Genomic DNA, 12,378 nt, shown 5'->3' with positions numbered 1-12,378 from the left:
GTCTCTCAGCCCCACTCACCTCACAGAGTGTTTGTTGTGGGGGAGGAAGGCAAAGGAGAATGTTAGCCGCTTGGAGACTCCTGAAGGGGAGTGATAAAGCGGGATATCAAATCCAAACTCTTCTTCTTCTGCTGCTGCTGAGAAATGTGCCCAGGAGAGGCGAGGAGGTCAGAAAAAGAAGCACCAAAAACCCAAACGGCTGCTGCCTCTGCAGCGATAAAAAAAGGTAAAGGTAAAGGGACCCCTGACTGTTAGGTCCAGTCGCGGACAACTCTGGGGTTTCAGCGCTCATCTCGCTTTATTGGCAGAGGGAGCCGGCATACAGCTTCCGGTTCATGTGGCCAGCAGGACTAAGCCGCTTCTGGCATGGAAACACTGTTTACCTTCCTGCTGGAGCGGTACCTATTTATCTACTTGCACTTTGATGTACTTTTGAACTGCTAGGTTGGCAGGATACAGAGCATTAAAAGCACATAGTGTTTCTCCAGTGGTCACAGGCATTACTGAAAAGGTGGATGCAATGGTCACACAACCATATTACAGAGAACATGCAAAGGTAAGGCCATTTCTATTAAATAGTAACAGCACTGCTGCTTAAGTGATGGCTTTCCAGTCAGGAAGGCATGACCATTCTCAACTCTACAACCGCCAGAGGTTTAGGAAAATGCAGTGATTTACCAAAAGACCTTACTGGCCCTAGTCCAACAATTGACAAATGCAGCCGGCAAGTGGCTTGGACTTAGGCCTCTCAGATACTTGACAAACATACCAAGCAATTTTTCTTCAGGGGCACACGCACACTTAAATCCAACCCTCTCCAGAATGACAGATGAATATTATTAGCATTGGTTTGTTTTTTGAGAGATCCGAAAGGAAGCAGTATTTCTTTTTAGTATTCCAAAGTTTGGGAACTTACTTTATTAGAAAAGTTGGCCAACCAATTACATATTTTCAAGGGACCATGTAAAAGATTGGCAGAGGTTTGGATTGATTTTATGACATACGTTGATAAGGAAGAACAGTCTGCCACCCCCCTCTGCTTATCAATGATATTCTTCTTTAAGATTCACCCCACCCATGGCACAAATGGGTTTTATTTCATTCTGTGTTTAAAAGCATACTCAGTCTTCTATTTTTGTTGTACTAGCCTGTTGTGTACATTTGTTGTTGATGATGATGAAGTCAGCCCCTGTTTGCTTTCAGTCACTTTTCTTGCTTTAATACACACACAGAGAAATACTATTCATAATTAAGCACATGCAGGATTGGCTAGGACTATTTGTGTTTGCAGCTTGCTTCCTTGGGTGTATGGCTGCCTGGACGATTAAGTGGGTTGACTTGCTGGTACCTAAACAAATGATTTACTCTCTGAATATCAGAACACACAGCCCATTAATAAAAGCAGACAATTCACGAAAACAGTATTTTTACCTGAGGTAGCACTGCTGGTCTTTGTCCTGCCAACCTCTGCAAGGAGCTCACCTGAGGAACTGTAATCGGCACAGCTGCAATGGTTCCCAAAGCCTGCCAGAAGAAATGAATTTTCAGGATTTGAAATGGTCCAAAGAGAGTTGTCATGCACGCCTGTTTTCGCCTCACTGCAGCTTTGGGCCAGCTACTGCTGCTCATGGTCTAGCCTACTTCATAGGGTTGTTGGGAAGATAAAAAGGATATTTATTTATTTTATTATATTCCAACTGGTTAAGTTTGTAAACCGAGGTACCACTGTACAACATAACAGACTTGTGTTAATTCATCTGATGCAATGACACAGAACACAAAAGTGATATCCACATAAGAAATATTTTGTGTGCTGTAGCCCTAAGAGACACACACCACCTTTCCTTGTTTCACATCTGATCAGAAGAAATTACCAATATTTAATAGTTTTAATAAAAAGCAGAAAACGTATCAAATCTCCTCTTTCTATTCTTCAGTTGCCTCCTTTCCCCAATATCATGGTGCATTTATCTGGCACAACTCATAACCCTAGAAACTGTTCGATCATGAGTTGCATCCATGGGTTAGCGCTATAAAACAGAAAAAGCTTTGCTTGTTTGTTAAACACACACACAGAGGCCAAAAATAATAATAAAAAACGGGGAGTTGAAGGGGAGAGGAACAGCCAGACAGCTTCATTGTACTGCCAAGTTCATTTCTCTTAGTATCTGTGGACTAGGAGTGCTGGCTGTGTTTTCCAATGAAGCTATCATTAGTCCTGTCACCTACGCTTTCAGAAAACACTGTCGATTTATTTCCCTGAAGAAGTTCAGAGTACTGTAGCTGCCTCTCAGGAGAATGAAAACAAATTATGGTATTCTTCAGTTATGAAATTTTTAGTACCGAACGATACATGCTTAATGTTTATCAGCCTCTTAATATTAAAGCTTGATGGTTTAAATTTTTCAAAGGCAATGCAAGCCCACGTTGAAACAATGAAATGCTGCAAAAGTGGAAATCCCACGTTCTCTTTATTTTTAATGTTAACTGCCTTAATTTGGCTACAGTATCTCGATTCTATGTAACAAAATCTTCACACCTTGATAGAAGAGTGGCGCTCTGAAGCCCTCTCTAGTTTTATTCTCCACCGAGGTAAGTTTGGGAAAAGGTAGGTAGTGATGCAGATAATATCATGGGGTGTGTGGGCCCCATTTAGGACTGGACTGGACTCAGGGGCTTGATCCAATCCTAAGAGTATTTTGAGTTGATATTTTGAGTTGAGTTGATCCAATCCTATTGGTATTTTGAGTTGAGAACCAATGAAACCTGGGACATGGGATGCCCTACACAGCACCACGTTCGGACTCGCCCCTGATAAAAACAATGTAAGCACAGAGGGGTTAGAACAATACCTTGAAGTAGGTAACAAAACCTGACAGAAGACAATAGTATTTACTGGTTGTTGTTGGTTTTTTAAAAAAAATCTATGGAGTGGACTTGGCGTTCTTCCCACAAGGAAGATTTCCATAAAAAGAATCCACTACCCCAAAGGCTCTATTTCTAGTATCAAGCTAGTCTTACTTCAGAGGCTCATTTACGGATCTCAACTCAGGGAGGGGTGAGACTTACCGTAAGTGTAAAGGAGGCATTTCCTATGGTATTTCCAAGGTTGTCTAGGGTTTATTTTTTGGGTTTAAACCCGTATTTTAAATGTTTTACGGAACCCAACTGATACCTAGCAGAGCTCTAATGTCGGTGTGATGTTCCTTAAGTTTAGTACCAGAGAAAAGCTGTGCTGCCGCTTTGTGGGCCAACTAGATTTAGTTTGTGTGCTGGGATTTAGTTTTTTCATATTTCTTTCAAAATAATTCATTTGTCAGCATTCTGGCAGCACTAAATAAATTATTTACATGAGGAACAGGGAGTGCAGATACAGTTAGTCTCCCATAAGAATTTCAAAGCAGTTTTTGCTGCAACGTGTTAGCTTAACTCACTTTATTTTATTGAGGAAACAAAAGTCCTCAATACATAGGGTCAAAGGAAAAAGAGTAGAGACAAAAGGGCCAGAACTCTGAATTAATGCACTCCCACATTGCATTGAAGTTGCCCAGAATGCAACACTAAAAAACTAAAATTATGGGATAAGATGCCACCATTTTTATACTGCAGCACTCTGAAAATATACACTGAAGCTGCATGCTGAAATTTGAAATATAATCTTTTTTCAATCCCACTCCCTCACAGGATAAGGAAGAGATTATATTCAGGAAAACCATTGCAAAGTCATGAGACCCGGATGGCTCTTCACACCAACTCCTGCAGGGTCCTTTTTTGAGTGGCGTCATCTGGAAATGTGGACTTAATTGTATCCTATCTCTAGAAATAGGAATACAGCATCATTTATTGCTGGTAGAACAGCAAACGCAACAAACCCTTTTCTGTGTGTAGTGCTAACCATGAGTGCACAGTCCAAATCACCTTTATGTCTTTTTTGTACCACTATGGTTGATCCCCCCCACCCCAGGCATAATAAGCGCTATAGTCCTACATTTGTCCAAAACAGACACAACAGATTGGTAATACTTTGAAGGGGCAGAGAAGCAGCAAAAAATCAGCATGAAAGGAGAACCATCTGGGGTGAGAGAAGGTGAGCACCCAGCATTTGTGCGTGTCCCTTTTGGGGTAGGTGTGACTGAACCCCTCCAGTCCCCCTTCTTTACTTGTTTATTATTTAAACAATTTGTACCCCACCCTTCCATAAGCAATGTCCAAGACAGCTAACACATTTAAAACCAGTAGTACCTCAATAAAACTATTAATAGCAAAGAACAGAGAGAGCTGGACAGCAAACTCCAATAACATCATGAAAGAAGCAAATCAAACACACCAATAACACTGAACATTACCTACACAGTACCTTGTGCAGTAAATATATCAGAAAGATCAAGCAACTAACTCCTTATCAACCAAATGCCTTTTCCACAGTGGAACCATCAGAGGGTGAGACCTCAGTTCCAGCCAGCATGGCCAATGGTCAGGAATGACGGGAGCCCCATGGGCTATTCCTGCACTAACATATCCATACCTCCATCAATCTACGCCCACACACTTTCATCCACACATACAAGCACACTCTCAATCATCACTGGTCCCAAGAATTCCTGGGATGCATACAGAAAAAGGCTACACAACACCATCAAGGCAGCCTAACACAGTGAGCCTGTGCCATCATCTAAAAAGTCTGAGCCTCCAGCCTCAATCTGGTGTCAGACCCTCTTCTTCAGGGTGCTCTACGGAGTGCCCTTGCTCAGACTGGATCTCAGGCTACTCTCAGATGCGGTCCTGCTGACCCATTTCCATAGACATCATTGCCCAAGGTATATGATGTCTGGAACACAACACCTACACAGGCATTCTTAAGTTCAGAGAGCATTTGGCAATATCTGAATGCAATCAAACAGAACGTCAAGTCATGTCCCATCCCCAGAAGGAAGTGGAGAGTGTTATCACCCATCGTCTTGCCTGACCCCCACCTGGCAACCTGAATAATGTAGGCACTTCCCTCATGTCAGTCATTTCAACTGCAGCTTTTTGTCATTCCACCTCTGTTTTACATTTCTGAAAATAGGCATATTTTTCCTCTCCTCTCCATTTGTCAAAAGGAGCAAACTTGTGCACATTCTTATGAACCTTTAATTAACAAGCTGAAAAGACATTTTTCTGGCAACGCCTGACCTTTAAGCACTTTGTATGAATTTATTGATACCAGCAGAAACAATAATTTAAAAGGTTATTTTATGAGTGCAGAATAGTTTATAGCAGCACTTTCGTCAAGATAAATGAGTTTCTTATTACTACATTTACGGCACTAAGCATTTTAATAAAAAAGGACTATAAAAATCAAAAGATAACTTCAAATCTCTTCTCTATCTGCAGCCTACATGCAGCCACTCCTGACCCCTTGAAGTGTCTACATTGCCGTGCGCTTTAAAGATAGAAGGGAGGATGGGAGTGGAGGGTAGGAGGACACTATCAAAATAATCCCAAGCAGAAACTGTTTGGAAACTGCAGGTGTCAAAACTGAGAAACTATAAAAAAGGAGTATATATAACATATTTCCCCCATACATATTTTAATACATTGGTTTTAAGACGTACTTAAGATTTTTCAAAACATAAATATATCTTTGCTGAAACTAACAGCTTGGAGCCTTGCCTAAATATATTATTTTTAAAAAACCTGCATTACACCTTTAGACCTCTGCTAACCACAATCTTGTGCCAGTAGCATGATTTCCTTCCCCTCCTCCTGTTGTTGCCATTGTATTTTTCATATACCGTATTTTTCGCTCTATAACACGCACCCGACCATAACACGCACGTAGTTTTTAGAGGAGGAAAATCCATAGGCATGCCACCCGTAGGCATTTCCTCCATAACACGCACAGACATTTCCCCTTACTTTCTAGGAGGAAAAAAGTGAGTGTTATGGTGCAAAAAATACGGTATTTATTTATCCCTCAACTTTTTCCCTAACAGGAACTTGAGGCAGCTTCCAGATAAAAATAAAGGGGAAATGATAATTTAAAAACAATTAAACGCCAAGATAATTAAAACTATCTATAAAATATGTTAAAACCATACAATTACAACAAGCACCAGCCCTTTCATTAGGAGCAGTCAATTTCCAAAAGCCTGTTGGAATAAGAAAATCTTCACCTGCTGGAAGAAAGACCACAGGAAGGGAGTTCCAAATTTGTCTGGGAGCAGCCAAAAGGGCCTCCCCTGAAGATCTCAAAACCTGGGCAGGTACACATGAGGGAATATGGTCTTTCAGATAGCGTGGACCTAGGCTGTGTGGGGCTTTATAAGTCATAACCAGCACTTTGAATTGTGCCTGGAAACTGCCTGGTAGTCAGTGGAGCTCTTCTGGCAAGGGAGTCAAAATATATGCCCTGTAACCAGCCCTGGTCAGCAGTCTGACTGTAGCTCTTTGAGGCTGTTGAAGTTTCTGGGAGCCCAACGTAGAGTGCATTACAGTAATCCAAACGGGATGTAACTAGAGAGCTTGTGGAAGGCTCTTCCCAGGGAGGCCCGCCGGGTGCCTTCGTTTCCACTAGGCAAAAACATTCTCCCAGGCCTTGGGCTAATTCAACAATCAACTTGTTGAGTTTAGGATTGAACTTGTTGAGGGCTTTTTGGGATTTTACCCCAGGAAATTATTTACATGAAGAACAGGGCCGGCAGCCATGTCCAAAGTCTGTTTCAGGGGCCTAATCCGGCCCACCGGTTGGTTTAACCCAGCCCCTGTGGCAGTTTATTTCCTGGGGTAAAATCCAAAAAAACCCTCAACAAGTTCAATCCTAAAAAAAGCTCAAGAACTTTGGGGTAAAATCCTAAGAAAAGGTTAACAACTTTGGTTGGCCCTTTGGTTGGCCCTCATGGCCCTTCACTTCATCAAATCTGGCCCTCTTTGAAAAAAGTTTGGACATCACTGATCTAAGGCCATTTTAACTAGGGTGGGGGGGGCGGTATTGTTTTTGTTTGTTACTATTTTGTTTGTTACTGTATTTTTATGTTTTTATATTGTAAACTGCACTGGGATCCTTAGATGAAGGGTGGGATAGACATTAAACAAACAAAGGCGTGTTTCACTGTGCCCAAATCAGACATCTCAAGGCTAGCACCCTAGCTTTCCCTGTGCAAATGCACTCCTGGCCCCGGCAGAGAGCTCAGCATCCATGCTCAGGGTCCAGGAGCAAGCGCATGGCAGTCAGTCTTCAGCATGTGAGTCAGTTCCCCCATCCAGCCCAGGCTGAATCCCCATTCCCTGTTCTGCCTTCCAAATGACCAAGAGACCTTTGCCTTGTCTGAAGTTTCAACTGGTTCCCCTTCATCCAGCCCATTACTGATGGCAGACACAGGTTCAGAACAGAGGCCTTGAATTTAGGTGGAAAGGAGAAATGGAGCTGGGTGTCATCAGCGTACTGGAATTGGAAGGAAGGGACTTTGGTGCTATAGACAGCACCAGCTCCTTCAAGTCAGTGCAAATCCCTCAAAGAAAAAGAAAGGGGAAAGAAGCAAACACTTCACAAATGGCAGAGTGCTACTCTAGGTTAATTTGATTTTTATCTGTTTATTACATTTACACAACACAAGTTCAGCTCCTAGGGCAGCTAACAAAACATAAAAGCACGAAAATCAAAGTGTGATCCAATGCATGTCTTCCTAGAAGCAAGTTCCAGTGAGTTCAGTGTAGCTGATTCAACATCAGTATTACAGCCATAGTTGATAAAAACACTAAAATGACTGCAACTACAGGTTAAAAAAATTCAAAATATCTGAATATACGGAATATAAAGGAAATGTTTTATATTGTGTAACAAAGCGAAACTAAACTAAAACTCATTTGATTCTATTATTCTTTCCAACAGCATGCTTACTTGTTCATAGACATTAAAAAATTGAGCACTTGAATACTGCCCAGTTCAAGTTTTTTAAATTATGAATGTTCTTAAAATTTAAGCAAATACAAAAATGTACCCAGACATATAAAAAAGACAGATATCAGAATACAATGGAAAAAATCCCTTCTCATCCTAAAATTTCCAGTTACTTCAAGAATAAACTTAGTATCAGGTGCAAAAAAAGAGCAATAACTTAGTACTGATTATGTATTCTCTACAGTTACAAGATGGAAATTCAAGTCATGGCTGAAGGCTACAGTAGATAAATTTTAGTGTGCCTCTTTTGCTTAAACCTAATCCATTTCAAGGAAAAAGCCGTGTGCTCCTCAAACTGCACCAAATAATAATCAGCAATGGTGTAAGAAAACAGTTCCCTGCCAAACGGTTAAGGGGCTGTTAGTTCCCAAACTTTTTCATTATCAGCCTGTTACTGAAAATATATACCGGTATATGAATCTGCTTCCTCTGAGGGTGTTTCCCCACAGTAAAAATAAAATGAGATTGTTAAAATTACCTTTCATCAATAACTGTAGTAAAAATCTGATGTGACCGCTAATCATTTTCTCAAAGTATGTATATATTTCTACAAGCAAATACTGCTTCCTGCTGCAAAGACACCTAAAGCTATTTTAAAGATGTTTTTGTCTGCTACATGTTCAACATTGGAAACAGAATGGATTGTAATGTGGTACTGACAGGGGAACAGATTACTATGGCAACAGCAAAGATGAAAATTCTTAACCTGAATGGATATTCACTGAAGTAATTGCAGGGTGTTTGGTTTTGTTGTGGTTTTTTTTTTATTTAAAAAAACCCATTCTACATTCATTTTACAACGAACACAGAATTCAACCTTGAGCTTGATTTATATAAATGCCAAGTGCTAAATGCAACCTTTAAATGTAAGCTGACTTTTAAAAACTTGAGGAACTGAACTCAGTGATCACCCTTTGTTTTGAAAGCTTTATTTTCCACAAACATTGCAACTATTTTTATTCACAGAAGAAAAACACATGGAAAGCCACATTTCCCTCCTCTTTATCACAAATGTGAATATGATTTTCAAGTTTTAACTAACATATCGATGTCTCTTAAAAGAAACCACCAGTTCAGGCCCCAATTCTGAAAATAATTTAACCCAGGCCTTTTCAAAGATTTAAAAGAAATCTGCTACATACTACAGCAATCTGCATCAGACAAAAAACTTTTTAGTGTGTTGATTTTCAATTTATATTACTTATATTATAACTTATACGGGGATTTAAATAAAAAGCAAACTATGCATTTTCACAGGACATAAAGTTAAATATTATGGAAATTTTCATTTCAAAAGTTTACAAAGGAACATGTTTCTGTAAGTTTGTGAGCTTACTTTTCTTGGCAAGGTTTGATTTGGTGGTGATAGTTCCCCACTCCCCTATGTACTCCTTACATAGGAGTAAGGTTGATCCACCCACGGAGACTTATGGAATCTGAGTGATTAAGCAAAATTCAAACTGATAAATTTATAGAAACACGATCATTTGCTAATTTTTGGATTGAAAGTTTCCATGTTACTATTCAATCTTATGTATATAGTCATACCTCAGGTTAAAGAAGCTTCAGGTTAAATCTTTTCAGATTGTGTCCCGCGGCGACCCGGAAGTAATGGAACGGGTTACTTCCAGGTTTCGCTGCTCGCAGACGCTCAAAATGACATCATGTGCATGCGCGGCGAATCGCGACCCGCGCACGCGTGGGTTGCGTTCTGCTCAGGATGCGAACGGGGCTCCGGAACGGATGCCGTTTGCATCCAGAGGTACCACTGTAGTTTGCTTTCTACTTAAACCCTTTTATATGTTAAGATTTATGTTGTTCCAATACTAATTTGGAGTCTATTGAGGGTTGAAATTCTTTACAGCAGTGGTTCTCAAAAGGTGTGGCAAGAAGATTCAAGGGCAATCAAAGAAACATTTAAACATTTCAGTGTAGTGTAGTATAATATCCACGCCTCTCTTCAGGAGCATTAGCTGATTATATAACAAATTACATCACAGCTAGCTATTCTTTTACAGTTCCCCATGGCTTATTGTTGTGAATGGGGATTTTCAACTCTGACAAATATGAAAGATCAGAAAAGAGAAAGTGTTGAAGAGATGAGACCTCGTTTGTTTCAAATTAGACCTATATAAATAAGATTACCTGGCCAAAGCAAGCTTGCTTCTCTCATTGAGTTTGCGTACATATGTAAGAGGCTCGTTTATACAGTCGTACCTTGGTTGTTGAATGGAATCCATTCCAGAAGTTTGCTCGACTTCCGAAAACATTCGACAACCAAGGCGCGGCTTCCGATTGGCTGTAGGCGTTTCCTGCAGCCAATCGGAAGCCGCGTCAGACATTTGGTTTCCAAAGAACATTCGCAAACCAGAACACTCACTTCTGGGTTTGTGGCAATTGGGAGCCAAAATGTTCGGGCGCAAGGCGTCAGGGATCGAAGTTAAAACTGTGATTACATTTTGGGAATGATTCATGTTCATACAAAGCTCCATTGTTCCATAATTTCTCTGTGTACTGTGATGATATGATAAAATAGTTGTGCACTATGTTATAAATCAAGCTCTGCTAGGAGTGGTTTCCTCTTCTTTCAAAATTCAGTGTGGCACAAGCAATTTTTTCTTCTGGAAATGTGGCCCAGAGTAAATAGTTTGAGGACCACTGCTGTATAGTATAGTATAGTATAGTATAGTATAGTATAGTATAGTATAGTATAGTATAGTACACTTTATAGTATAGTACACTGTTTCAGGTCCTCCCTCCCTCAGGAGCTCTGCTCTCATCTCAAGGCTTTGTGTATTCCAGTGGGGCAGCAGAACACAACCCAGTGGGGCTGTGGTGGCCCCTACAGCTTCTGCGACCGCCATTACTGTCTCTGGGATTGGGCTGGAACCCCAGGAGTTTTTGAGTAGCATTCCCAATATCCGAGAACATGGGCAGGAAACCCCTTTGGGAGCCGAGGATGGAAATATTATAACCACCCTGTCAAGATGCTTCCATGATGTTTTTGCAGATATGAAGCTGGAAAATGTCAAAGGCAACTCTCTGCGTGGCTTGTGTGACTCAAAGCATGAGTGGGAGTTGCTCCCTTGTACACAATGGTATCTCAGTAACTTCAATAGATCGGTTGATTCTGATCATATGTGCTTCCTTGCTAAAAGTGACACTAGCTACTTCTTCACCAAAAGTGGAGAGCACCTTAAGAAAAGGTCAGTTCCCATATTTAAAGAATTGCTTAGTTAATAGCCACAGTCATGATTCCAATTCACCATAAGCCTTGAAAACAGTTGAACATTTTTCTTCAGGTACTTGAAGTTAGCATTTTTATCACCACCATTCTTGGCATACAGAAGAGATGCAATTTTCCCTGTGGTTCAAATGAGGTACAGTTCTCCTCAACAAAGGAATTGTACAGAACTTTACACTTCCATTCTTTGTCTGCAAAGATGCTGCTGTCAATAACCATACAATCTAAATCGGTTTCTATGAAAGAATTGCCAAACTCTCAACGAACACACTGGGATCTCTCTCTTTTACTGGTTTAATGCCTCTACCAAGCCTCAATTAGGCAATGTATCTCTGAACAACTATCACCCAGCATCTCAGCACAGTGGTACCTTGGTTTAAGAACAGCTTAGTTTATGAACAACTTGGATTAAGAATGCTGCAAACCTGGAAGTAGGTGTTTTGGTTTGTGAAATTTGCCTTGGAAGCTGAACATACTGAGTGTGTTCCATTTGTAAATTGAGTCCCCACTGCTATGGGAAAGCACGCCTTGGTTTAAGAATGCTTTGGTTTAAGAACGGACTGCTGGAACGGATTAATTTCGTAAACCAAGGTACTGCTGTACTGCATTCTGTCTGCCCCATCATACTTGCAACACGAGAATGGGCCTTCTCTGCAGTGGCTCCCTGTCTATGGAATGCTCTCCGCAGGGAAGTTCACCTGGCACCATCATTATACACCTTTAAGCACCAGGCAAAAACGTTCCTTTTTAACCAGGCCTTTGGTTGACCTGATCAACATCCCATACCCTTTTAAAATGTGGCTCTTTTGGGGGGGCATTATTAGGTTATTGCTTTTATATACTGTGATCTTTTTATGTGAACCACCCTGAGAACTCCGGGTACAGGTCAGTATATAAATTCAAATAAGATTAATAAGGATAAGCATATCTCATACTCTGTTGCTCTTAATAAGAGGTGGGGGAGGGTTCATCTAACAAATTATTTTCAGTGGGAAAGATTTAAATGTGATTAATAAACTTATCCAAATCAATCGGCTGTAATGCTATACACATTCATCTGGAAGTAAGCCCCACTAAACTTACTGGAGCTTACATCTGAACAATCACGAATAGGATTGCAGCCTAAAAGTGTATGTGTATGACTGGATCATGTTCAAGAGATTCCCCACCCTGCCACAAACCAAAAAGCTGG

General features: G+C 40.7%; 1 protein-coding gene across 6 annotated transcripts in view; it reads right to left on the bottom strand.

The window, feature by feature from the left end:
• PHF21B (PHD finger protein 21B) overlaps nucleotides 1-12,378 on the bottom strand; it is a 188,218-nt gene that overhangs the window by 36,830 nt on the left and 139,010 nt on the right. For all 6 annotated transcript variants that reach the window (XM_053387614.1, XM_053387616.1, XM_053387619.1 and 3 more), the window contains one exon: nucleotides 1,432-1,524. In XM_053387614.1, coding sequence (XP_053243589.1) covers nucleotides 1,432-1,524 — 93 coding nt within the window. The remainder of the gene's footprint in view (nucleotides 1-1,431; nucleotides 1,525-12,378) is intronic.

This window comes from Podarcis raffonei, chromosome 5 (assembly GCF_027172205.1).
Source record: "Podarcis raffonei isolate rPodRaf1 chromosome 5, rPodRaf1.pri, whole genome shotgun sequence".
Taxonomy (NCBI): domain Eukaryota; kingdom Metazoa; phylum Chordata; class Lepidosauria; order Squamata; family Lacertidae; genus Podarcis; species Podarcis raffonei.
This window is presented reverse-complemented; position numbering and strand designations above follow the sequence as displayed.